At 36.0% G+C, this 26,756-nt stretch overlaps 3 protein-coding genes across 9 annotated transcripts; 2 read left to right on the top strand and 1 right to left on the bottom strand.

The window, feature by feature from the left end:
* Window positions 1-555: 555 nt before the first annotated feature.
* LOC127259488 (CLIP-associated protein-like) lies at window positions 556-10,240 on the top strand. Its single transcript, XM_051286853.1, has 21 exons — window positions 556-1,062; window positions 2,579-2,734; window positions 2,872-2,934; window positions 3,371-3,439; window positions 3,607-3,772; window positions 4,210-4,371; window positions 4,552-4,649; window positions 5,057-5,131; window positions 5,209-5,277; window positions 5,356-5,441; window positions 5,521-5,638; window positions 5,797-5,895; window positions 5,980-6,322; window positions 6,524-8,265; window positions 8,381-8,479; window positions 8,842-8,946; window positions 9,035-9,109; window positions 9,197-9,265; window positions 9,343-9,411; window positions 9,534-9,635; window positions 9,740-10,240. The coding sequence occupies exons 1-21, from the start codon at window positions 730-732 to the stop codon at window positions 9,896-9,898; spliced, it is 4,257 nt and encodes a 1,418-aa protein (XP_051142810.1). The 5' UTR covers window positions 556-729; the 3' UTR covers window positions 9,899-10,240.
* Window positions 10,241-16,059: 5,819 nt separating this feature from the next.
* LOC127259590 (transcription factor PIF1) lies at window positions 16,060-20,014 on the top strand. 4 transcript variants are annotated; one of them, XR_007840517.1, is made up of 10 exons: window positions 16,060-16,673; window positions 16,792-16,919; window positions 17,025-17,772; window positions 18,387-18,485; window positions 18,588-18,653; window positions 18,790-18,855; window positions 19,051-19,389; window positions 19,494-19,563; window positions 19,677-19,748; window positions 19,833-20,014. XR_007840517.1 is itself a non-coding variant. In XM_051287005.1 (9 exons), the coding sequence occupies exons 2-9, from the start codon at window positions 16,831-16,833 to the stop codon at window positions 19,682-19,684; spliced, it is 1,485 nt and encodes a 494-aa protein (XP_051142962.1). In that variant the 5' UTR covers window positions 16,061-16,673; window positions 16,792-16,830; the 3' UTR covers window positions 19,685-20,014. The 4 variants fall into 4 exon arrangements, 2 of the variants coding, with proteins under 2 accessions (XP_051142962.1, XP_051142961.1); XR_007840516.1 differs by having other exon boundaries at window positions 19,494-19,566; XM_051287005.1 differs by having other exon boundaries at window positions 16,061-16,673; window positions 19,677-20,014.
* A 428-nt stretch (window positions 20,015-20,442) lies between these two features.
* Window positions 20,443-26,530, bottom strand: LOC127259589 (sterol 3-beta-glucosyltransferase UGT80A2-like). 4 transcript variants are annotated; one of them, XM_051287000.1, is made up of 15 exons: window positions 26,383-26,530; window positions 26,057-26,275; window positions 25,707-25,870; window positions 25,211-25,450; window positions 24,877-24,988; window positions 24,226-24,396; window positions 23,437-23,500; window positions 23,230-23,287; window positions 22,954-23,131; window positions 22,628-22,758; window positions 21,938-22,040; window positions 21,757-21,833; window positions 21,267-21,314; window positions 21,022-21,171; window positions 20,443-20,869 (listed from the first exon to the last, which is right to left on the bottom strand). In XM_051287000.1, the coding sequence occupies exons 1-15, from the start codon at window positions 26,465-26,467 to the stop codon at window positions 20,702-20,704; spliced, it is 1,968 nt and encodes a 655-aa protein (XP_051142957.1). In that variant the 5' UTR covers window positions 26,468-26,530; the 3' UTR covers window positions 20,443-20,701. The 4 variants fall into 4 exon arrangements, with proteins under 4 accessions (XP_051142957.1, XP_051142958.1, XP_051142959.1 ...); XM_051287001.1 differs by lacking the exon at window positions 26,383-26,530 and having other exon boundaries at window positions 25,707-25,923; window positions 26,057-26,195; XM_051287002.1 differs by lacking the exons at window positions 26,057-26,275; window positions 26,383-26,530 and having other exon boundaries at window positions 25,211-25,433; window positions 25,707-25,864.
* Window positions 26,531-26,756: the final 226 nt, after the last annotated feature.

The raw sequence follows: 26,756 nt of genomic DNA, 5'->3' as shown, positions 1-26,756 counted from the left end.
GGTTTACTATTATTTGAAAATGAAAGGTACGTCAAATGTGGAATTTCTTTCTTTTTTTAAACGAAGATTTTGAAATTATTGATTCCTACACTCTTTGCCAGCAATGAAATGCAAACATCTTATTCTTCTGACTTTTGTTATGAACACAAAAGCATTATAAGGGTACATGTTTGTATGTATGCTTAGTTTTAAAATATGTAAATAATTTGACAATATTTAAATCTAAATGTGAGATAATTTGCTAAAATTTCATTATTGTGTATATTTATAAATGAATTATATTATTTTTTTCTTATAAAACATTATATTTTAAATATAAATTCAAATTAATGCTTCATTTTAAATTAAATTAACAGTTAAAGACAGCTCAGGTAGGTCTGAGGGGTTCAGCTCACCGAGCTCTCCATACCATCCAAATTGTGGATTGACACGTGGACGGTAGAGATGCATCCGGCGTTTTAGTCCCGGTGTAGAGTATGATTATTCAATCCCATACACAGTGTAGAAAGCGTGAAATGGACATTTCGATCGAAGCGCAGTAAAATAGCGCGTACATAATTTTATTTCATTTTTATCCGTCTTCCCTTCGATCTAGCGAAAGGAACCAACCCTTGTTTCTCTCTCTTCACTCTCTCGCACCACTCCCACTCTTCGCAGATCCGATCGATCTTCCGGTCGCCGGATCAGAGTTCTGCGGTAATTTCTCTCAATTTTCTGGCCGCCTCCGCCATGGAGGAGGCGCTGGAATCAGTGCGGACCAAGGACACAAAGGAGCGGATGGCTGGGGTCGAGCGACTCTACCAACTACTCGAAGCTTCTAGAAAGGCGTTGTCGCCGTCGGAGGTGACGTCGCTTGTCGATGTTTGCTTGGATCTCTTGAAGGACAACAACTTCCGTGTGTCTCAGGGCGCGTTGCAGGCTCTAGCTTCTGCCGCCGTTCTCTCCGGCGAACACTTCAAGTTGCATTTCAACGCTCTGCTCCCCGCGGTGGTTGAGAGATTGGGTGATGGCAAGCAACCGGTTAGGGATGCTGCTAGGAGGCTGTTACTTACGCTGATGGAGGTATGTCGCTGCATTTATTATGGTCGATTGGCATTTTATCCCGAAATATGGTGTAGATGTAGGGGCGATTTTTGTTTCAGACTTGCTATTCAGTGTTGTGGATGGGTCGTTCCGATTTCGTTTGGTTGTGAGCATTGGTTATAATTTTTTAGTTCCGCGCGTTACATGGCGGTGTGAATTTATTTCATTCGCAATTTGACATTATAGTCTTCATAATCAAAACTCTAGGCTATTTATCTCATTGAATTTCGCATATATTGTTCAACTATAGAGTTCCAAAATATGAAAAGTCTATACAATTTAAAAAAGGTACTTGATAGATCACATTTACTACGATATATGTTTCTTGAAAATAGGCGGTAGTGAGAGTAAGTAAACATTTAAGACTTTCTAGTTTCTACCTCTAGTGTGTGTAAAACGGAGAGTAAAATCATGCTAGTTCATAACACTGTCAATTCGATTTAAGATAAAAATATATTATGTTATGATTTCATATATATATATATAATTATATATATAACTTTGTAATAGTCAATGGATAACCCAGCAATTTTCTCATTATTGAACCACCAGACATTGGGTCGATTAATTATTATTTTCAAAGAATTGGTACTGAATTGTAATATGAAATTTTGGCTTGGTAATTGGTATGTGAAATTTATGGGCAGGGTAATTGATAATAACTTTTTGCTGCAATTCTTCTGTAAACATAAAGCGTAACAAGAATGAGTCTTGTTTAAGTTATGTTGAGAAATCTGGGTACGATAGTTGCAACCAATAGGATGAAGTGTTATAGAATGAAATGTCCATATTGAATGGGACAAAATAATTGTTTTGATCTTGTCTCTACACCAAGATTTGTTATTGGAAAGAGACAGATGTAAACATTGGTTATGAACTGCAGTCTAATTAACAATGCACACTAATTATAAGTTATCTGAATCTCTTTCAAAGAGGTCTTTTACAATTATGATTTGATTCACCTAAATTCTAAGCATTTAGGACAGATGAAAGAGGCTGAAGGAGTAACTATACTTTAAGGAGATTGTACATTGCTGCCCTCTATATCTTTGAGCCTTCCATCACATAGCAGTTGTAATTTTAATCCCATTGAATGTGTGCATTCTCAAATTTTCAATGATTGGAACCAATTCATCATTTGTTCTTCCATTTGAGCATATCTGTAGGGTGGTGCCACTATGCTTGCGCTTCAATGAAGCTTGATAACTATCCTGCTGAAGTCACTCATTTAAAAGTAAATCATTTTAGGTATTTTCTTTGTGGAAACCATTGCCCTGTCTCATTTTTTTCTTATCCAAACCAGAAATAAGAAATATATCTTCTAGAAAGTATTCTACAGGTCTTAGTCTTTTTCCTGGAACATGCTCAAATTTTTTCTAAATATCCAATTATCCATCACTGATCTAATAAGTTAGTTGAATCTGAGTCTATCTCTGGAACATGCTCAAAATTTTTCTTGGACCCCTTGAAATCAAAGATGCTAACTTTACTACAGGTATCTTCACCAACAATAATTGTTGAAAGAACTGGATCGTATGCTTGGACACATAAAAGCTGGAGAGTCCGGGAAGAATTCGCTCGTACTGTCACATCAGCTATTAGCTTGTTTGCATCTACAGAACTACCTCTTCAACGGGCCATTCTTCCGCCTGTATGTTTGTTTCATTTATATTTTACTGTTGCCATTTCACAACTTGGTTTTATTTAGTTGGTGCCTTAGAAACATGATTTCGTAGATGTGATCTTTAAAAGAATAAGGGTCTCATGTGTTAGTTTTTGTATTCTCAGATTTTGGATATGTTGAATGACTCGAATCCAGGTGTGAGGGAAGCGGCTACTTCCTGCATTGAAGTAAGAAAATCCTTGATAAAATAATTTGTCTTCACTTAACATTACTTTAGGTTTTAGTTTTTCACTCATTCTATGTGTACTGCATTAAGAGTTATTAGACGATATCTATAAGGAGGGTGGTGATTAAGGTGGGGAATAATTTTAATTATGATGCCTTTCATACAAAATGGGGTTGTAGATGGATGTTTATTATCGGCTTAGGTTGGTTTGACTGATATTTATCTTTATTAGGACTTCATTGTACATTTTTATTCTTTTTGTTTCTACTGTTTCTCTACATTTATAAAATACTCTCTTACAATGTACAGTGGTCATCGTGTTTATCTCATATTGTTGATACATCCTTGTCACTAATTACTGTAATCTCCTCTAATCAAGAACCGCTTTATCTTTCCAATAGCTTAACAATCTCTGGTTGTCATTTCTTTTTCCTCAGGAAATGTACACTCAGGCGGGCCCTCAGTTTCTTGAAGAGCTGCACCGGCATCATTTACCTACATTATTGGTAGTGTGATCTGTCAGTTATGTGCATTTTAGCCATATTAAGTTCCAATTGAAAAGACGGGAGAATAAAGTGTTGATCATGATCCGCAGATTTAACTTATCCATGATCTTTATGCATCTTAGATAATTCTATATGGTTAACACTTCTGTAAAACATTCATTGTTCAGTTAAAAGATATCAATTCCAGATTAGAAAGAATTCAGCCAAAGGTTCACTCTTCAGATGCTATTGTGAGCAATTACTCAGCCAGTGAGAGCAAGCCTACAGTCATTAATCCGAAGAAAAGCAGCCCCAAGGCCAAAAGCTCCGGACGTGAGGTTTCTTTTTTTGGAGGTTAGTGCCGCTGCTGGATGATAGTGTTGTAGTATATTAATATGGCATTTTTCTTGAATATAGTAGTTGGTCAGTTATCAACCCATATGTATTACTCCCGTCATCCAAATTTATTTTCACTTTCATCTTTTGGTAACAAAATACCACTTTTCTATTTTTTTTTTTAATCCAAAAAAGTTAAAATTTCTATTTTTACCTATTTTTCTTAAAATCGGTGCCTGGTCAAATGAGCACATAATTGGAAGACGGAGAGAGTATATTCTTTATATAAATTAACATGTAGAAGATCATGCTTTAAGGTAGAGTTCTTCTGACGAAGACCAGATACTTGATTGCCTAAAATAAGTGAAAATCTTATTTTCATTGTACTGTTCTAGGTAGATTCAGAATGACAAGTTCACACTTTTGGTATTAACTTATCAATTGGCTTTGAGCAGCGGATAATGACATCACCGAAAGACCTGTTGAACCAATTAAAGTGTATTCAGAGAAAGAACTTGTTAGAGAGTTTGAGAAGATTGCATCCATCCTTGTACCAGATAAAGATTGGTCCGTTCGTATTGCTGCCATGCAGAGAGTTGAAGGTCTTGTTATTGGAGGTTCGATAAAAATTCTGCCACTATTTTGAGAATACTCTATTTTCGAAGGCTGGCCTAATTGTATTGTATATATCATTTTGTGTATCATGTTGGTTTATAGGACTGCACACTTCTATCTATTATTTATTCAGGTTATTGGGATATGAAGCAAAAATAGATATATTTGGTCATATTTTGCAGGTGCAGCAGATTACCCTTGTTTCCGAGGACTTCTCAAGCAGCTGGTTGGGCCTTTGAGCACCCAACTATCTGATCGTCGATCTAGCATTGTGAAGCAGGTTCCGTAGTTATTACATCCTTTCCCCTTTCTGAGAATAGTAGCACTTATAGTTCCAGTCAGATTGGCTTCATGTTCTTGTTTCTATTTTTCAATTTTCATAATATCTTTTCCACTTTTTATAGTTTATATGAAGCTAGAACTTAGTTGATAATATTCATCCTGATGAAGTCACCTTGAGGACAACAAAATATTTGTTTTCAGTAATTTTATGGTTTTCGCCACACTCAAGCACTGTTTTATATAGGTTAAATCCCATTACTACTGGCTACTAGACTAGACAAATAAAAGTGCATCATTATAACCATTTTAACAGTTCCAAAATCAAAGAGACATGAAAATATATTCATTGTTGTATTTTAGCAGAAGTTGGTTTGGTTGTTTTACCTTTCTTGTTGGCATTTATAGGCATGTCATTTGTTATGCTTCTTATCAAAAGATCTCTTGGGGGACTTTGAGGCTTGTGCTGAGTTGTTTATTCCGGTGAGAACAGTTCTTTTTATAGCTTTTGAGTTTCATGCTATTAATATTCTTGTTGCTCACTATCTGCTCAATAATAGGCCCTTTTCAAGCTTGTTGTCATAACAGTCCTTGTAATTGCAGAATCTGCGGATAACTGCATAAAGACAGTAAGATCTTGTTTACCTGTAGCTTCTTCTTTCCTTCCTTTTTGTGCTTTGATGACCTGGACCAATTTTAATTTTCAGATGTTACGAAATTGTAAAGTATCTCGTGTACTTCCTCGGATCGTAGACTGTGCAAAGAATGATCGTAATGCAGTACTACGTGCAAGGTATAATAATTTGATTCCCTATGGTTCATAGCTACTATTCATTTTGCTTATGTCACAACGCTTCTGTTTCTTGAATTAGGTGTTGTGAGTATGCACTTTTAGTCCTCGAACACTGGCCCGATGCCCCTGAAATACAACGCTCTGCTGACCTCTATGAAGACCTTATTAGGTGTTGTGTGGCAGATGCAATGAGTGAAGTATAGATCTTAAGTCCTTCCTTGACTGCACTATTAACTTTTCTCTCTCGTAAATTGACTTGATTGATTTTTTATCTACTTTCTCTGTAACTTTCTCGGTAATTTTTATCTGACTGCACTGTAATAGTATCCTTAGTCTGATATGCTTTACTTACCAGGTGAGATCTACTGCAAGGACTTGTTATAGAATGTTCGCAAAAACATGGCCTGATCGCTCTCGACGCCTTTTCTTATCATTTGATGCTGTTGTTCAAAGGGTACTTGCAATTATAAGCTGTCATGTTGAACTTTGTTAATATGGTTGATGATATCTGCTGAAAAAGTATATAATACTTATTTAGGTAATAAATGACGAAGATGGGGGAATGCATAGAAGGCATGCATCTCCTTCCATTCGTGAAAGAAGTTCAAACATGCCATTCACCGCTCATACATCAGCACCGTCAAATATACCTGGTTATGGGACTTCTGCTATAGTTGCTATGGACAAAACTGCTAGTTTGCCTTCAACCACATCTCTTACTTCTGGAGTATTACTTTCCCAAGCGAAGCCTGCAGTTAAGGGCACAGAACGTAGTTTGGAAAGTGTGTTGCACTCGAGCAAGCAGAAGGTTTCTGCTATAGAAAGTATGCTGAGAGGTTTGGACATGTCTGAGAAGAGCCGATCATCCAGTTTGGACCTAGGTATTTGCTTTTTATTGCTCTGCCATTTGATTCATGAATGACCCCTTTGATTTGTCTGTCTGTCTGGCCTTCATGCTGACTATTAATTCTGCTGCTAGTTATTGTCAATGACTTTTCCCATCATGATATCCTTGTGAACTGTTGATCCTAATTCTCTTGAATCTCATGTGAATGCCTATTTATGTATTGTCCCTAGTGCAGGAGTTGACCCACCATCATCTCGTGATCCGCCATTTCCACTTGCTGTTCCAGCTTCAAACAATCTTAGGAGTTCTTTAGTAGAATCAATGTCTGGTACTAAAGGCAGCAATCACAATGAAGGCTTGGCTCTGTCTGATATCATCTCTCAAATTCAGGCTTCTAAAGAGTCAAATAAAGCCGCCTATCATAATAGCATGGGAAGTGAACTTCTGACAGCACATTCTTCTATCTCAGCCAAGAGGGCTGCTGAGAAGGTTCAGGATAGAGTATTTGTTGAAGACAGTGCTGATTTGAAGGGCTCGAGGCGATATATGAATTCTCACTTTGAGAGGCAATATTTAGATGCACAGTATAGAGATCCTAGTTATAGAGAGTCTCAGAACAATCACGTACCAAATTTTCAGCGTCCTCTTCTACGGAAGAATGCAACTGGACGGATGTCAGCTGGCAGGAGAAGGAGCTTTGATGACAGTCAGTTCTCGCTAGGAGATTTGTCAAGCTATTCTGATAGCCCAGCTTCTCTCGCTGATGCTCTGAGTGAGGGGCTCAGTGCTAGCTCAGATTGGAATGCCCGGGTTGCAGCTTTTAATTATATTCATTCTCTACTACAGCAAGGTCCCAGAGGTATTCAAGAAATAATGCAGAGTTTTGAGAAGGTCATGAAACTGTTTTTCCAGCATTTGGATGACCCTCATCATAAAGTGGCGCAAGCAGCCCTTTCAACACTTTCAGATCTTATTCCCGCTTGCAAGAAGCCATTCGAAAGTTACATGGAGAGGATTTTACCCCATGTTTTCTCTCGGCTTATAGACCCAAAGGAATCAGTGAGGCAACCTTGTTCAACTACATTAGATGCAGTTGGCAAAACGTATGGCACCGATTCTCTTCTACCAGCTATGCTGCGATCCTTGGATGAGCAACGTTCTCCCAAGGCAAAATTGGCTGTCATTGAGTTTGCTATAGGTTCCTTTAACAAGCATACATCAAATTCTGAAGGGTCTGCTAATGGTGGTATCCTTAAGCTGTGGCTTGCAAAACTGACACCACTGGTACATGATAAAAATACGAAGCTGAAAGAAGCAGCCATAACATGCATCATATCTGTTTATACCCATTTTGATGCTTCAGGAGTATTGAATTTCATTCTTAGCCTATCCATTGAAGAACAAAACACATTGAGACGAGCACTGAAACAGTATACTCCACGCATAGAAGTGGACTTGGTGAACTTTTTGCAAAGCAAGAAAGAGAGGCGAGGAAAGTCCTCGTATGATCCATTTGACGTGGTTGGAGCATCCTCGGAAGAGGGGTATATCGGAGCATCAAAGAAGAGCCAATTGTTTGGAAGATATACTTCAGGATCTGTTGACAGTGATAGTGGTAGGAAGTGGAGCCCTCAAGATGTGCCACTTACTGTGGGCGGCTCTATTGGTGATAAAAAAACTGATGATATTCAGGAGAATTTGCATCATCATATGACAGAGACGAACAGTCCTCCAAATTACAGAAGCTTGAAATATACACTTAATAATTCCAGCGATAATCTTGGATCTTGGCAAATCGATAGCAGTGCAAATGTTGAAGTTTCTTCAACAAAAGTGGACGTTGTTAGGGTAAATGGATCGGATAATTCGCAAAAGTCTGCAAACTCGGGGGTTGGCATCGAGTATTCTAGTCTCTCTACTCTGAATTTGAATTCTGCCACAGACAATGGACCCAGCATTCCGCAAATTCTTCATTTGGTGAGTTTTTAATCCTCAAGCATTCCTCATCTGTGAAACCAGAATGATTGCATTACAGAGCTTCAAATTTTGAATATCTTTCATGGTTCCTTGTTTTTTGTTTGCTTATGGGCAGATCTGCAGAGGCATTGAAGAGAGTCCTGAAAACAAGCGTGTTGCACTTCAGCAGTTGGTTGAAATTTCTACATCCAACAATCACTCGGTTTGGAGCAAGGTAAGGGATACGATACTTGGTGTGCAGTTTAAATAATATTCAAGTTAAATTTCTTCTTTGTATTACTATTTTACTTTCTCTATGTTGGGTTGGTTTGCACTCTGCAGTTGAAGGCTGAAAGCAAATTGAGAACTTATGTGTCTATAACTGCAAGCCCTTTATCTGAATTAATTGTAAAGAATTTCACATTTCTGTCTATGAAATGATTTCCAATTCTTCGTGTGGGTAGTTTTGGTTTCACATCTTGTTCGTGTATCTAGCTTCTGTGGTTTGAAGAGAATACGATTCCTTTAGTTTTGTTTGATTTTTCGTGTAATGAAATACTATCATGAACTCTATTACTAAAAGCTAGCATATTTCAGTACTTCAATCAGATTTTGACCGCAGTACTCGAAGTGCTGGATGATTCTGATTCATCAACTCGAGAGATGGCGCTCACACTGATTGCGGAAATGTTGAAGAATCAGGTCTGCTTCTTTATCAGTATACCTGAATTATCCCATCTTCCAATTCCAGTTGACCTCACTATCTTCTTCTGCTGCTACGTTTATGCAGAAGGATTCCATGGAGGATTCTGTTGAGATTGTAATCGAAAAACTTCTTCATGCTACAAAGGACAGTATTCCAAAAGTATATATATAGATAGCCCTTTCTGAAGTTTCTGCAATTAACCTCATTGTTTTCCTCTTATCTTATGGTTTGATCTTTCAAATACAGGTGTCCAGTGAGGCCGAGCATTGCTTAACTATAATATTGTCTCAATACGATCAATTTAGATGCCTTAGTGTAAGTCGTATGCATGATTTATTGCGATGGATATTTTCACTTTCTTATTCCCCCTTGATCCTTCACCGTTGCTGCAGGTTGTTGTTCCATTGCTTGTTAATGAAGACGAGAGAACGCTCGTCACATGCATAAACTGTTTGACAAAGGTATTCTATTTGTCTATAATCTTTTCTTTTGTTTTTTCTTAAATCTGGTGTAGCAGTAGCACAGTGCTTTTGGCTTTTCTATTAGAGAAGGCTATATATAACAAATGTGCTTGTTAATGCAGCTTGTGGGGCGGGTGTCCCAGGAGGAACTAATGGCGCAACTTCCCTCGTTTTTGCCTGCGCTCTTCGATGCATTTGGAAATCAGAGTGCGGACGTTCGTAAGGTGGGTGATAGATCGATCTTCTGCTGTAATTTTTATATAACATAATAATTATATGATGATGAGTTCTGAAATAAGTATTACTTTTGTTTGTGGGGGTGGGGCAGACGGTTGTATTTTGCCTAGTGGACATCTATATAATGCTTGGGAAAGCATTTCTGCCATACTTGGAGGGGCTTAACAGCACACAGCTAAGGCTGGTCACAATCTACGCTAACAGGATCTCTCAGGCCAGGACTGGTGCTCCAATGGACGCCTCCCAATGACAAGAAGAAAAGATTATGTGTGTTTTCAGGTGTGGGTTTTGTTTGTGCCATGCATTTATTATTATTATTGGTAAATCTTGATTATTCATTATTCTTGTGGTGTGCAATGTTTGTAGATTTGTATGAAATTAATGGTCTCTCCCTCCCCCACTTAGGGAAAGGTTTGGTTTGGTGGTGTTGATTCCTGTAATTCTTTTTATGTTTTCTATTGTTGTATTTGATGAAGAAAGAAGCAAAGAGGTAAGTGTGTGTGTGTGTGAGTGAAGGAAACCTTGTGATGTAATGTAACTAATGCTGAAAGAGTTTTTATTCTTAAGTGTTTGTTTGGGTTTTATGGTTCAATGTCATGTAGAAGTAGAATTGTAGTATAGTAGAATTTGGTGTTGGATGGATGGATGAATATGATTGATAAAGAAGTGAGGGATGTGAATTATGAAGGAATCAACCTTTTGGCTTTTACACCCACGGACACATCTCAGAATGCGATGTGGGAGATTCTCTCTATTCACATGTTAATTAAATATTCTCTTCTCTATTAGACTATCCTTGTACTAATAAGAAGCTGCAGTAGAGAAAAATAATGAATTCCATCGGGGCTCAAAGCTTTGCAGCCTAATAACCAAACCAGTTCAGTTGCTAATCTATCTAAGCTATTAGATTGATTAGTACTATCATATTGTGTGTGTTTATTTCACAATCAATGTAATTAATTACCTGTATAAATATACACACACACACACACATATATATATATATATATAGAGAGAGAGAGAGAGAGAGTATAAGAGGAAAAGAAATGTTGAGTATAATAATAGTAATAATAATAATGTAATCAAATCAGAGTGGGCCTGGGCCAGACATGAAAAATGACCTAACTGCTGCTGTAGAGTAGGCCTACAGTTCATGTGCCAACCTAGCAATTATCACGTCTGATTTTTCACAAACATTGCATGTGCACTGTATTTATATAATCATTTATCCTGCATGTATATATATATATATATATATATTAACTATCATATTACATCAATCAATCATATTCTTATTACAATGTTCCAAAACACTAGTTATTACAAACCAAAATAATGCCATCTCAATCGCTGTCGCTCCCCTTTCTGTTCTTGTTCTTGTTGTACTTCTTTACATGATTGATTGTTTTCCTTCTTTCTCTATTCCATACTTTACTTTACACTATTTATGTTCATTCAGCATTAAGTAAATCTTACACATACAGGGCCACACAATTCATAATATATTTTGAAGGTTTTTCTTTTTTTTTTTATAAATAAAAAATTAAATTATTTATTATTACTTATAATAAATAATTTGTCTATATCCTCAAGAGTATTTTTGTATAGTCAGACGTGGAGTTAAAAACTTGCTTATAAGTTTCTTAATAGCAAGTTACCTATTTCCAGAGATTATCTGTTAATTAGAGGCCATCTACAACTACAATTCTCTCTACAACATGCATGCATATGTATACTCGCCAATCCACTTGCCAAGATTGTTAAGCGACCATGAAGTGAAAAGTAGACTTGTTAAACGAGTCAAGTCGAATCGAACAAAATAAATAAGCTCAACGAACAAGTCCGAGCCTTGTTCACAAATATTCACATGTATTCGTTAGAAAACAAATATATAAAATTATATCATACATATGAATTAAATAATAAAATAAAATACCATACATATCCAAACAAGTTCGAATGAGCTCAAACAAACTTGTTCGAGCTGGACACAAATACGAACTTGAATAATAAAATTTATAAGCCATTGAGTTCAAATAATACAAACGAGCTCGAATGTTGACGGACGAACACGAACTTTGTCTGCAAAATTAATGAATGAACACAAACACTTAATAAAATTTTGTTCGATTCGACTCGTTAGCATCACCAAATGAAAAGTGCCAATTAGTGTGTGGACCAAGAATCCCATAAATTGGACAGCCACCCAAAAAAGACCAACTGGAGGGGGAATATTAATAATTACTAACAAAAAGTCCTCCTAGTAACACGGATACGCATACATACATAACCATATTTAAAATTTTACCAATCATCATTTCTATTAGATCTTCAACAAGTTCCAGTGCTGAAGATAGATAGTCTTAAATACAAATTTGGATATGCATGTGATAAGTTCAAACTTTGGTTCGTTCTCTATTATTATTATTTTTTTTTTTCTTTTTAAGAAGTTTATATCTTTAAAGGTTTATATATCTGTAGAAAAACAAATACAAAAAATCTGCGAACTGCATCTGATGAATAAAGCTTTATATGGTTTGTAAATATATATGATAACTATTTGCACAAAGCACCAAACACATACACCCAAAAGGTTCATTACCATGCACGTGCAAAGAATATTACTGCCAACCCATAAGAACAGACAGACACAACCCAACTCAACTCAAGTAGCAATAAAAATTAAAAATAAATATTAAACAAGTCCCGTAAAAGATGATCTAGTGTTGTGGAGATAGACTCGCGACCGTTTTTATTTGCAAAATACTTGACAAACACAAATACTTGTAATTATCAAGATGCTTGGATAAAATTAATTAATTAATTAATTAATACGGTAGTATTCTATAGAGCAATATCTCTCCTTATATATATATATATGTGTGTGTGATTGACAGTTTATACCGTTAATCATTGTTATGTAACTAAACAATTATATATATATATCATGATAGATGATGCAATGATAATTATAATAATAAGAGTATAGTAATTAGAAGAAGATAACAAGTGATTAATTAATTATAATAGCTTAGTGTAATTTGGATGGATCTAACAAAATATTAGTAATTTATCACAAGTTGGCAAACAGTAGTAATGTCCTCATCTAATTTAATAGTATAAAATAAAAGAAAAGAAAATGTAATGGTTCGGAAGTATCACTATCCTAGAAGATTTCAGTTAGTTAATTAATAATAATAATAATAATAATTAAATCATGTTTGTGATGAACTAAAGGTTCGCTTAGATTCGCCGCCGTACATATGACTTGTATTTGAGGCTATTGGAGTATTATATTCTACTAAAAGCATATGGATGGATGGATGGATGGATAGCCTCAGCCTCAGCCTCGCCAGATGTCATGAATTCCTATTATAATAATATATACTCCCTAATTTAACCTACTAATTTTACAATTTTGGCATCGCTACTTCACAAGTATTTATTTATTTATTTTTTATTATAACAGAATAATCTATATATAAAAATTAAAATATTTCTAATTTTTATAAAATAATGTCACAGTCTCACATATTTTTCACCTACCGACAAAACATTATTAGTATTATTTTTAAATATACTAAAGAACAAAAGGGTACATAATTTTTTCTTAACCAAATAGTTTTTTTCTCTTATGTTTCTTTATTTTTTTCGTTAGAATCCTATTCTGAATTTAAAAATATTAATTTTATTAACAAATCGTGATTCTGATTATAAACATATTTTATTTTATTAATCAAAATTCTGATGTATACAAAGTCTTTTTTTTTTTTTTTTTTTTTTTTTTTAGCCTTGATATTTTTTAAGTTAAATGGAGTAAATGTTAATCAAAATGAATTTGTTTGGTTTTGATTTAAAACTATTGTGTTTGTTTTGTGTTTTGATATTTTTTAAATAAGGTATGAAAAACTGTGTAGATAATATATATAAAAAATTATATATAATGTATTAATTTTTTTAAAAAAAATATATTGAAAAATTTTATTAAAAAAACAAAGTTAGACTTTATCCATATAATTTTTTTAATAAAAATATAGTATTTACTATATAAACCAAAAACTCAAACCAAATAAACCCAATGTTTTTTAATGAAATAATAAAGCTAGCCTTAATGTTTTTTAGAAATAAAAAAAGAAAAATTAAATAATAGTAGTAAGATACATTTATATATATATTATATATCTCTATAAACAATTTAACAAACACTACAATTTTATATTCCTCCGTCGACCGTCCCACATAAATAATAGCATATTTTTATTTATAGTTTATACATTATTTTCAAACTTATCTTATTATTAATTTACTTCTATTTTTATTTATCAAAATTAGCTATACATAAATTTTAAAAATTTTCATCTTGGACCATCTCCAACTACAAACTGCGAATAGCTAATTTTGCAAAGGTAATTGGAGAATTATTATACTATTTCCTTCGTACCAAACAATATTTCACTTTTTATTTGTCTTTTTATTTGTCCTAAACATCTTGCAATATTTCTAAGATAAAAAATAATTAAATATATTTCATATTGATCTCGCACTTTATTTCATCAAATCACTCAGATAAATACACTTTTCTCTCTAATAATATTACTTGATTTCCAAATTATCATATTTGATACTAATCTAAATTCTCATGCTGAAAACAAATATTGCACACCTTTGAGACGGAAGAAAATTCTTATGTTGAAAACAAATATTGCACCATCTTTGAAACGAAAGAAGTACTACCCCTGTCATCTACTTATGTACTCAATTTCTTTGCAAAATACAAAAGAATGAGTACAAATTTTGATGAAAGATGGGAGTAATACATTCTTGTACTCTCTCTGTCCCATAAGAAAGATATTATTTTTTATTTTTGTCGGTTCCAAAATAAGGATACTATTTCTTAATTTAGTAACTGTACTTCCTATCTAATATAATAAATATTCTTACAATTTACAATATATTACACAAATGCTATTACTTTTATAATACATCATACTAATAAGAACATTTTTCGTTTTCTATACTGCAAATTAATATAATATTAATATTAAAAAATTTATGTGTATAAAATAAAAGCTGCTCTTGTTGCGAGAGCGGAGGGAGTATACAATTTCTACCTCCTATGTTTCTAACACAATTCACTGTAGTGTATACCCATCCCAACATGTAGGAGTATTTGTTTTGGGGCATGATTTTGACAGTATTTCTAGCCTATGCACTGGCAGTAGCAGTGGTAGGTAGCTAGCTAGCTAGGTATTCAAACAATTCGTACCATACCAGGAGGAACCCAATAATAGAAATTACACGTAAAATAAGTTGGGAGTCAAAAACATTAATGATGGTAGAGGAAATCATAATAACAATAATAAAAGTTTGATGTGACTAGAAAAAGATTCAACTTTTCTTGCTATGATGATTCACATATATCATATTATATTAATATAAAATTAATAACATATAGTATGTCTACGATATCATGTAGAATTGCAGTATAGTACTAGCAGAAATGGCATTTAATAATACAACAATATATATATATATTAACTATTAAGGTCCTTTCGTTTTTCAAGTTATTTAATGGATCTTATTTATAACTGCAGTCAAATATATGAGTTGTCAGATATCACAAGCTAGCAGTCAGCAGTACAAGACGTCCAATATTAGCCAAGAACAGTTCAAAATCGATTGAACTATCCACCCCACTAAACCACACACACATATATATATATATATATATAAACTTCTAAATTGTACAAGTCAAAATACAATACCCAAAAAATTATTCATAATCATCAGGTACGTTTTTTAATGCTTTAATCATTGCCTATATCTGAATCGTACAGATTCTTCTTTACGATCTAATCTCCAAGGTTTAATAGAATATATTTTTCTTAGGCTTTTCTATTAACAGAAATAAATAAGGTTTCAAAGAACTAACTAACTCTATGATTCAATAAAATACTATATATATATTACTTATTGTTCCTTAAAAAGGCCTTGGGATTAACCAATCGCCTTATTCAGATTTCAGAGTAATCGTCCACAGTAATTTCTATCTAACGTAGTTCCAAATCAAAGATTGGAGCTGGAGCTATCGGTTCTGACCAACTTGTGGAATAGAGAATAAAACCCCACAGCCAGCTTCTTCTAGGTGCTATATATATATATATATATATGCTATATTGCCTATTGGTGTTCTTCAGCTCAAGACTAGTTGATTACTATTGTTATTATTTAAGTCGGTTAAATAATAAAACTAGTCATTTATCCAATTCAATTATAAAGAAGATACAGACAACAAATTAAGAGATTCTTGTGGACATAATCAATATTCATGGCTAAATTAAGCAAGCGATAACTAAGCAATGACGCAGTGGATGATTACCCAGAAAAGAAACCAACAAAAAATATAGTATAAAATAAAAGCACGAGGAATAAAAATATAAAACTGGCACCACATAGGAAGGGAAGAAAAAGAGAAGAAATAAACTTGGGGGGAGGGAGAATAGAGAAAGAAATGGTACCGGCCAGTAGTTGATGATAAGTGGATGATTGGTGTGTTGTAAATGAGAAAGGCAGTGGGGACCCTCTGCAAATATTATTATCAATTCTCGTCTTGTTCCCCCTCTCTTTTCTTCTCTTCATCACTGTTAACATATTCCACAATTTGTTCCATCATCAGAGAGTCAGAGAGACAGGGCCTTATCTGCTGCTGCTGCTGCCTGCACAAAGAGCCATTTATCACAACCAACAATCATCGCCATAATTATTATTGTGCATTAACCAAAAGGGGAACCAGAGGGAGAGAGGTGAAAGAAGCCCAGACACAATACCTGCCTGGCCTCCATTGACAGTCTCCTCAAAACTTGCCCGATTTGGAAGTGGAGATCATTTATGGTTCGCTCTACACCACTACAAAAGGAATAAACAGGACAGAGTTTGGAAGAATCTTCTGTGCAGAAGAAGAGGAGTACAGTAAACAGAAGAACGGACGACTGAATTATTGGAGATGCTTTTCCAACTCCATAGAGGTATTGTTGGCTTTTCTTTCTAGTGGTTTGTTTGAGAGGTGAGAAGAAGATGAGATTACTGGTAATTTGATCTGTGATGTGATTTGGGTGATTGGGGTTTTTTTTGGTGTGAATCTAGGGATTTTCGTTTTGGTATGAGTGAATCGCTGATTTGAAGATGAATCACTGTGTTCCGGATTTTGAGATGGAAGACGACTACTCTGGTCCGACTACGTCAGGGTTTTCCAGACACAAGAAACCAGCAACGTAAGCTTTTGCGAAATTATTCTCCCCTTTCTACATACCATGGATGTTCCTGTATGAACAAATTTGTTGATATGAGATTCGTGATTTTTGAATTTTGAATTTTAGAGGTGAAGAAGAGATTATGGAATTACTTTGGCAAAACGGACAAGTAGTAGTTCAGAGCCAAAATCAAAGACCACCAAAGAAGAGTACCTATGGCAGCGAGGCGGCGATTCACGTCGAGAAGGAGATCCGACCAAGCGCCGACGAGCACCAACACTTGTTTATGCAGGAGGATGAGATGGCGTCCTGGCTTCAGTATCCGCTCGATGACTCTTCCTTCGACCGAGATTTGTATGCCGATCTCCTCAATACCACTCCTCCTCCTCCTCCGGTCAGTACGGTTACGCAGCCGAGAACCGTCGGAGAGATCCTCCCTCCGCCGCCCCAACCTTCGTCGATCACCAAGCCAGATAATAGCCCACGCTTGCAGAATTTTGTGCATTTCTCGAGGCTTCCAAGCAGCAGAACAAGGACCGAGCCGATGAACAAGCCATCCGTTACAACAGCCAGAACATCCACGGTGGTCGAATCGAACGAGACGCCGGCGTTGGATCCAATGTCAAGGATTCCTCGCAGCGCCGCCGACAGCAGGCTGATGATGCACGTCAACAGCGGCGCCGCCACAGCCACCACGGCGTTCGCCGGAGATTTAGCGGCAGGTTCGCGTGACGTCACGGTGACGTCCTCCCCCGGCGGATCTGGAGCCAGCTTCATCGTCAGCGGTGAGATGCGCAGACCGCAGCAGAAGCCTCCGGCGGAAGATCGGAAACGAAAATCGAGAGAAACCGACGATAACGACGGCCAGAGCGAGGTAACCATACGAACGCGTGGTTAATTTTTTTTTTTGTCTTCTTATTAAAAATAGTAAAATAAATAAATAAAATAATTACAACAACAATCCAAAAATTACTCTACCGTGCGCCCCCTAGTCTAACATGCGCCGGCCAATTTCACGCCCTTGCGGTGCGCACTGCGGCGCGCGGTAGTGTCGCCGTGCGGCCTGCAGATAGTGGCGCGCCGTTACACGTGGCGAATGCTAATGCAATCGATGTCTGCAGTTGCATTCTTCTTTCGCCACGTGGATGGATTACAGCCGCAAGTGTTCCTGTCTTCCAAAACCTAATACAATTAGGGCATGCATGGCATAGTTTTCAGCGCTGCTGCTGCTGCTGCTGCTGCAGAATCATATAATCATTATCACAATATACATATTCATTGCTACTAATAAATTTGGTCCCCTTCAGCCCTTTGGAGGAGATCGAAGACGACAATGCAATTTTACTACACTACACTACACTAAATAACATATTATATAAACACACAATACAACGTACCTGCATACTATATATAAAATTTATTCTTTAAAAAACCATTATTTTTATGAACTGAATTAATTTATAACTTTATATATACGATGACGTGTAGGACATCGAGTTTGAAGCTAATGAGGGGAAAAAACAAGGCCGTTGCTCAACTTCGGCTAAGAGATCTCGAGCTGCAGAAGTCCACAACTTATCGGAGAGGGTTTGTATATATATATATATATATCATTGAATTTAATCATGTGTTATTTGGGATAAGTTAGTATAGAAATTAAGTATGTTATGTTAATGGTTGATTTTGCAGAGGCGTAGAGATAGGATTAATGAAAAGATGAGAGCTCTGCAAGAACTCATACCTCGTTGTAACAAGGTATGTATCTAATATGATTTAATTATATTATGTTTTTAATTATTTTGAAATATTGTTGTGCATGAAGAGATCGAGTTGAAGTGATGTGATGATTTTTAATTTTGATTTTGCATGTTGTGCAAATTACATCAATCAGTCTGACAAGGCTTCTATGTTGGATGAAGCTATCGAGTACTTGAAGTCGCTTCAGCTTCAAGTGCAGGTACATTCTGTCTCAAAAATTAATTAATTTTGTTAAGAATATATAATATATGGGAATGGTTGTGTTAAAATTTTCAAATCAGTACCTATAATATATACAAACAGCATTTGTTCTTATTACACACAATACATAGCACTGTAGCTGCCGCCATAACCTATATGATTAATTTTTCGTGTATGTATATATATAATGTAGATGATGTCGATGGGGTGTGGGATAGTCCCGATGATGTACCCGGGAATGCAGCAATACATGCCGATGGGAATGGGAATGGGGATGGGATTAAGCATGAACATGGAGATGGGCGGGATGAATAGGCCGCCGCCTATGGTACCATATCCGGGAATGTTGCCTCCCGGTTCGGCAATGCCGCCGCCTCCCGCGGCTCCACGGTTTCCTATGCCGCCTCCGTTCCACATGCCGCCGCCGCCGCCTGTTGTTGATCCCTCCCGGCCCCAACCCGACCCGCCAAGAATGCCCATGCCCAACTTCGTGGATCCATATCAACAATTTCTCAGTCTCCATGCAGCACAGGTATCCACATATATATATACACATTTTTCGTTGTAAATAAATAAATAAATAATATGTATTTCTAATCGTCACTATATCATATATATATATATTCTATGGTGCAGAATCAAGCTGCGGGCGCTAACAAGGTTTGTAGCAGCAAATTAGATCCACCCAACCCTTATAATCAGCAAGGTGGTAAGAAATTAAACCGTGGTGTCTATGTGCGCTAACTTTTATTTAATTTACAGTAATCAAGTTGATGGTTTTATTTTTAATTTTGAGGTAAATGGATTTTTTGCATGCAGGAGGTTGATAGATCGATTTTGACGGTAAACGTACAATTGAATTATGAATTGAAGCAGATACGACGTCGTGAGGTGACAATACAAAGAAAAATGTCAAACGAGTATTATTAGGTATTTTTGACAGGATGCAAACTAAAGCAAGCTCTGATTTTGTAGCTGCTACTGCTGCTGCTGCTGCTGTGTAGTGTGGTCAGCTTAATTAATTATGTCAAGTTGATCGATAATTCATTACACATGTAATAATAACTATCGTGATCTTCGACTGCACTTCACTGTCTACTTGTGTACGTACAAATAGTGATCCATGAAAGTTGAGAGATTAATATTAGTCATCAATGCACTCTGATTGGAAGTACATTTTAGGATAAAATGGATACTGGATAGCTGACAAAAATAAAAACAATCCAAAAATTCGACACAAAAAAAACTATGTTCAGGCTTTAAAAAAAGACTCAAAATTTTTCGGGCCATGTCTAACCGGCCCAATTTAATAAATTAAATATATTTTTAAAAATATTTTTATATAAATAAAAAATAATTATATAACTAAATTAAAAGTATGATCTAATAGTTGAATTTAATGTTATGACTATTGGGTTGTGGGATCAATTCCCACCATAGGCCAGGTCTGTCCTGGCCCGGAAAAAAGCGGACCAGGCCGGGCCGGTGCAAAAAAACCGGGCCAACCCGAAATTGTCACCCCTAGATATTGGTGTCATTCAGTTTTTTATCGCTGGGTTGTGAGTTCACTTTGGATAAATTTAAATTCAAAACACAATTATTTTGATCATGAAGTCAATAGTTGAACACCAAAATCCTAACACTATACAACAACAAATCGGTTTATTCAAAATCTATGAAATGATGATATACACACTCTACCTACATTTATAATAATAAATCCGAAACCCAAATCGAACAACAGACCTATACTTGCTCACTCAGTTAAGCTATAAATTAACCACAATTGAACAAAATAACTCATGCTTGCAATGCAACCATATGGTAGTGATCTATACATACCTCTATGAACAGCCAAAGCATCTCCGGATGGAGAAAATAGTCGATGGGGTAGGTTCTGCGTCCAGTTCAATTTTCTTGCGCGGGAAGTGTTTAAAGAATGCCTTCACAGCTCCTGTAACCCCATCTTCATTTTCCATGGCCTTTGCTAGTTCAATTGCGCGCTCCTTTACCTGCGTGTATTATAGTTAATAAAGTTTTGCTTTCAAAGATTTAAACCTGAATGAATTATCCTGCTTACATATTTTGATAATTCTTTTGTTTAGATCAAACAAATCAAGGCAAACTTGTGGGTGAATGTAATGGAAGTATCTGCTGTAAGTACCTTAGGTTCTAACATACACTTAATGGCGTCGACCAACTTTGGGAGTGCAAACTCATCAACCGGGATTGGAGGGGGACCTACACCTCTGGCATGGACTCTGTCTCCCCAGAAGGGTTGATCACCAAAGAATGGGACGACGGTTGTTGGGCACTGTCTCCCCCAAAAAATAGATAAAATTAAAGCAGTTGGGAATACGCTGGAATGAGGAAGTGAACATGAGGCCATTTTATGTTTATTGTCATTACCGCAGCTTTGAGACCAGCAGCCGTCGTTCCAGCACCTCCATGGTGTACCTGAAAGCACGTTGAGCAGCAAATAAGGCTCACCACAAGATGCTCACAACAATTCCCAAGCAATGAGAGGTTCCAGAAGTTTCATTAGCTTGAATAAGATGTCTAGTTAGCAGAATCGGCCATCCCGAATTTCCACACTCAGATGATTTTATAAAATCATAATTTGCATTTAAAGCGGCAGCACTACATATGAAGTTTTACATGCTGGATATTATTTATATAAGTTGAAAAATAATATCTGGCCTCAACCAAAATTTTACCCCAGAATCATGATCGAGTAGATGACAAATAAAAGAAAGGAAATCATGCAGCAGCAGAGAACTATCAAAAAAAAAAAGTGGACTTATTAAATAGAAACACCAGTGTGTATGAATTCACAAATAACCTTCACAAGATAAATATTAGAAAGCTTGAATCAAAAGGCTGGACTTAGAAAACTCACCACTGCAGCACATTGCAAGAAAAGCCAGTCATGGGGGCAGTTATCCAGCAAATATACAAAGTCCTTTTCTCCTGCTACTGAGAACAGGTATTCAATCTTGGATTAATCAAAATGCAAGGACACATGGAATTGAAAGTAATGATTCATTAGAGAAAAAATCAACCATAAAAAGGAAACTCACAGTTGCCCAGGCCACCCCAGCCTTTGTTTATAATTCCTCTCTGTTCAGTTATTTCTAATGCTTTCACAATTGTTTGTGTCATTTTTTCAGGCTCCTGAATGGGCTGAGAGACAATACAAATATCATAAAATAAAGCAAGCTGGAAAAATTAATGTTTTCAAGGTATAAAGAAACTAGGACATATAAATATGAGATAGCTTGTTTGTGTCTTTCAAACTATTTATGCACTATGCAAACTACAGTAACTTATTTTTCTCCCCAGAAAACATCGCACAGACACTTATTTCCATTTAAAATATAACATGGAAAAACTTATTTTATATTCAACACTTCATATCAAACTCCTATTTTTCATTGAATCAAAATCATGTCAAACACCAATTTTCTAAGTTTGTACTAATGCCAAAAAATATACAAAAATACCAAATCACAAACAAGCAGATCCGTAGTCATTGAAAAGACCTACTTGTAGATCTTGCTTGCCACACATGATTCACCTAGTTTCTGCAAACTATTAGGTTCGATAAACGAAGCATTCATTTGGGGGAATTCTCTATATCAATTGTCAAATAACAAAACTCAACACTTCCTATTTCTCTCTCTATTTGTATTCAATAATAATTATACAAAACAGATATTCAATTAAACAAAGCAATTGCTGTCAAATTATAAACAAGATAGTATACTCACAAGACTGCCAAACCCAAAATAGATAGGCTGTGAGCCAGACTTAAGCCAGTTAGCTAGTGACTCAGGTGGCTCATAATTTGTTGCAAGATCCAGAAAGCAAAATCCCACAACATCAACCTTGGGTCCCCAATCTGCATGGTGAGATTGCCATTTACTCAATCAGAAACGATAAGCAAAGATAAACTGTGCATGGGACTGAATATAAGCTCATGAGGAGTTGTGAAAGATATGGACAGACAAAAATCATGTTTAACTACATGTAGTTTATTCACTTTGCACAATCATCACATTAACCAACAATTGGTCTTGTTTGAGAGAAAGAGCACCTTTGGGCTTAGGAACAAGGTGCGGACTCCAAATGTATCCATGTGGAATGTCTGACTCAGATCCATGTGACCCACTCAAATATGTGACTGGCCGCAGCTTCAACTTTTTCTTCCTTAGATCATTTATCATATCTCTTATTCCAAGCCAGATGAATGAATCAACGATCTGATACGACAACTGCAAGGGCATTCAAGGAAAAGCTGTTATATATGACTGAATAATAATATTACTTAACAAAAGAAGAAATACAAAATAAACTGATCAAGAAGACATACTCTATATCCAACAGACTGCTTAACACGAGACAATGGATGGGGAAATTCACTAGTAGGTCTGGCCCAAAACACACTTGGTTAGGAGGCAAGAGATTATTTACGCATGGAAGAAATTTGTGAAAAGACCAACCAGAGTTTGGTTTCTTTGCTGAACCAAAAAGAACAAAAATGATTTCCAGGGCTCAAAATGATTCAGACAAGACTTACGTCCATGGCATTGTGAAAAATATATGAATTGGTATTTTGAGAGCCTCAGCAATATGTGTGTGCCCTGCAGTGAACACCACGTTAGTGCATAGAAATACATATATGATTTAACCACTAATCAGTAAGCTGATGCAAAAACATCTGCAAAAGTTCGCTAGAACTTAATCATCTAATTAAGCCAATGTTTGGAGCATGTCTACCACTAACATGTGATGCCATTTGGTTCTTCAGTGAAATTGCAGCAATTCCTCAGTTAATAATGACGCAAGTCATTCATTAAACTGTAAGAATGGGTTTTGGGATTAGGAAAATTTTTCTATTGAAAATAGGTTTTGATGTGAGGTTTTTAATGGAAAATAATTGTTTGATGCGTTGTTTTAATAGAATAATGGGTTTGGTTAATTGTGTTTTTGGAAGTATTTTAGTGTTTTGGGTTGTCTTGGATATAGAAAAAATTTGAATAGGAAATAAACGTTGAATATGATGTTTCAAATGAACAACAAATGTTCGGATGAGATATTTTGAATAGAGAACAAGTTGTTCTTTTTTATGTAAAAATTTAAATGAAAATAGGAATGAAAACACAAAGGAAAACACCCTTAAACTCTGGTAGCATTTTCAAAATTTATATGCACTTAGACTCTAGAAGGGGAGGAAATTCTATACCGGGAACAATCTTCACAAGAAACTGTACAACTATGGAACGTTGTATTACAAACTTGGGAAAGCATAAGAATGAATGAAGATGCAAAAAAAATAAATATATACATATATGTGTGTAAATCTAACCATATGCAGGTGGATTTGCAATAATAGCATCTGCTTTGAATGGAATTCCAGTGTCCATATCAGGCTCTTTGCATGCTGGAAGTAATGAATATATAATGTCCTTTATTTGATTTCTTTGTACAGGTATTTCTGAAGGCCCTGAGGGCAAAAACCCTTTGTTTTTTACCATGTCTGCAGAAAATGAAGTTTTGAGAAGTTATTATTTGTGCATCTTGTCAGGTAAAACAAATGGTTGAATACTTCCTAATATATCTGCCTGCACACATAATAAAAACAAAGATCTTTAGGTGCAGTTTAGTTCAGGCATAAGATTTATGTTTAAGCTGTAAAGCCATATAGTTCGACAAAGAAACAGTTTCAAAAATTGTTTTTATAAAAATGTTCTTGATTGGTGCATAGTGAGATGTCCGAATGTACGTGAAGATCAAATAAATGATTTTAGACATACAGATCAACCCCAATCTTGAGTATATAAAACATGTGGGTATGCTCAGGGAGATGAGTTTTAGATAGATTTTTTAAGGCTTGCATGATCTTCAATGGTTTAGATTTGATCAATGGCCACAAGGACAAAAGCGGTAGTTCAACTATATCATAGTAGAGTGAACACAATGAGCTCCAAAAAAAAAAAGTAGGGTACTAGAAACATACACTCAGCAAGAACTTTTGGATCTCCCCCAAGAGGATAAAATTCCAATCCAGATGTCAATACAAACTCTTTGAAATTGGAATGAGTGGCCAATCTAACACGATGGCCATAATCCTGCATCCAATCATCTTCATCAACGACTTCAAGGAACCCAAGATCAACTTTTGGAAATAAATAATTAAGAAAATCCTTACAATTATTTTAATGCTATCATTACAAGAAAATTGCTCTTTGTACAATTGTACCTCCACTTTTGTCTTTAACAACTCAATCTAGTGATCGTAATACTTTTCTATACTATCAATGCTGCATCTGAGTTAGAATTTCTTCAAATACCTGTAGTCGCTTCCCAATCGCAACAAATGGTTGCACATCTCCACGAGTTCCAACTATAAGCATTACAATTTGCAATGGAGGGATGTGCTTGAGCTCTGCCATGTCAAGGTGCTCTTCATCAGCTTTAGTATATATGTTCTCCTGATGAACCCCATGAGCACGAGGTGCAACATCTCCTGGAATTTCAAATTCTACAGTTCCATCATCTTTCACTGTAGCTATTCTGTTCAACAATTGGAGCTGCAGTGTTTTTAATATTTAACAAAGATCCATGCATGATGGCCACACAAAAATTAGCAATAAAATCATTCCTCACACAGCAGGGACATATGTATTGCATGTCCACCTGAACACAGATATAATCATTTAATAATTAGTTCAATCAAGTGCAAAACTTTTCAGATTAGTATTTCAAGATCCTACCAAGAATTACCAAGAGTCATCCACAGCTTATCGTATATGAAACAATATTTAAGATTTTAAAAAGGATCTTTACCTTTTGTTGCACCGGAATGCGATCATCAAATATCTGCAAAGCCTCTTCGGCAAGTATATTGCTATCCCTTCGCCGCTCTATGTTTGATTTTTCTGACTCCAACTGCTCATTCGACACTTCAGGTAGCATAGAATTTAGTCGAATATATATCTCCTGTGCGCTCCCTTTCAAAATTAATCACAACCAATTCCGTATTTAACAAATCCATCCAATTTACCTAAGATAAGCAAACATAATATGACCAAAATTGTAGCACGAACACATCCGCACTAACAATCATAAACACCTTAAAACAATCTCAAAACTCTCGAACTCATCCACAATTTACAAAGCCAAAACCCCTGTCTTACCGGAAGAGTTGCTTCCAACGCCATCGGAGAGCGAGGGACAAGCGGCGCCACCTGTAGGAGTAGCATCCTGCGTTGTATCAGTTACCTTCTGAGCATGCTCCCCGAACTCGATAGACACTTCGCCAGAGCTCGAGGACGAAATTGAGTCAGCGGCTCTGGCCATCGGCGGCGCAGCCCGCACCTCCGACGGATTCAGAACTTGATCCAGATCTGCAGGCACTTGAAGAAGCAAAAACAGCAGAAACTGAGTAGAATATGGAGAGGAACAGTGGTGGAGAGTGAGAATTGTTGCGCGTTGAGATGAACAGACGGCAGAGAGAGCGTACCGGAAGAGCGGTCACGTCGAAAATAGTGGGGAAACGGAACAGCCGTGCCGGTGCGCAAAATACACTTGTCTCGGCACGCTGGCATTCACCGCCCACGCGTCAACGCCCCGTAACCGTAGTAAAATCTCCGTCACTTTAACGATGATATTTACGCTAGTGGGAAAATAAATAATTGTGACTTACATTTTTAATATAACCATTGTATTTTCCACTGCCCTAAGTTTTCTTTTCTTACATTTATTATATATATATATATTTTTATATTTTTTATTCCACACACACGAACCCGAATTGTAGCCCCCAAAAGAAACTGATTCTTTTGTTACATATATACGTAGAATAATATGAATATATAAGGTATAATTATAGATGAA

Source organism: Andrographis paniculata, unplaced genomic scaffold, assembly GCF_009805555.1.
Source record: "Andrographis paniculata isolate CXL003 unplaced genomic scaffold, ASM980555v1 Contig60END, whole genome shotgun sequence".
NCBI lineage: Eukaryota > Viridiplantae > Streptophyta > Magnoliopsida > Lamiales > Acanthaceae > Andrographis > Andrographis paniculata.
This window is presented reverse-complemented; position numbering and strand designations above follow the sequence as displayed.

Excerpts from the sequence above, each read along its gene's own strand:
- LOC127259488 (XM_051286853.1), top strand. The coding sequence starts at position 730 with ATGGAGGAGGCGCTGGAATCAGTGCGGACCAAGGACACAAAGGAGCGG. Across the intron at positions 5,132-5,208 it reads GTGCTGAGTTGTTTATTCCG|GCCCTTTTCAAGCTTGTTGT; the intron begins GTGAGAACAGTT and ends GCTCAATAATAG. Across the intron at positions 9,110-9,196 it reads CAAAGGACAGTATTCCAAAA|GTGTCCAGTGAGGCCGAGCA; the intron begins GTATATATATAG and ends TTTCAAATACAG.
- LOC127259590 (XM_051287004.1), top strand. The coding sequence starts at position 16,831 with ATGAATCACTGTGTTCCGGATTTTGAGATGGAAGACGACTACTCTGGT. Across the intron at positions 17,773-18,386 it reads ATAACGACGGCCAGAGCGAG|GACATCGAGTTTGAAGCTAA; the intron begins GTAACCATACGA and ends GATGACGTGTAG. Across the intron at positions 18,486-18,587 it reads TCCACAACTTATCGGAGAGG|AGGCGTAGAGATAGGATTAA; the intron begins GTTTGTATATAT and ends TTGATTTTGCAG.
- LOC127259589 (XM_051287000.1), bottom strand. The coding sequence starts at position 26,467 with ATGCCAGCGTGCCGAGACAAGTGTATTTTGCGCACCGGCACGGCTGTT. Across the intron at positions 24,989-25,210 it reads CGATTGGGAAGCGACTACAG|GATTATGGCCATCGTGTTAG; the intron begins GTATTTGAAGAA and ends GATTGGATGCAG. Across the intron at positions 21,172-21,266 it reads CTGCTGGTCTCAAAGCTGCG|TGCCCAACAACCGTCGTCCC; the intron begins GTAATGACAATA and ends TGGGGGAGACAG.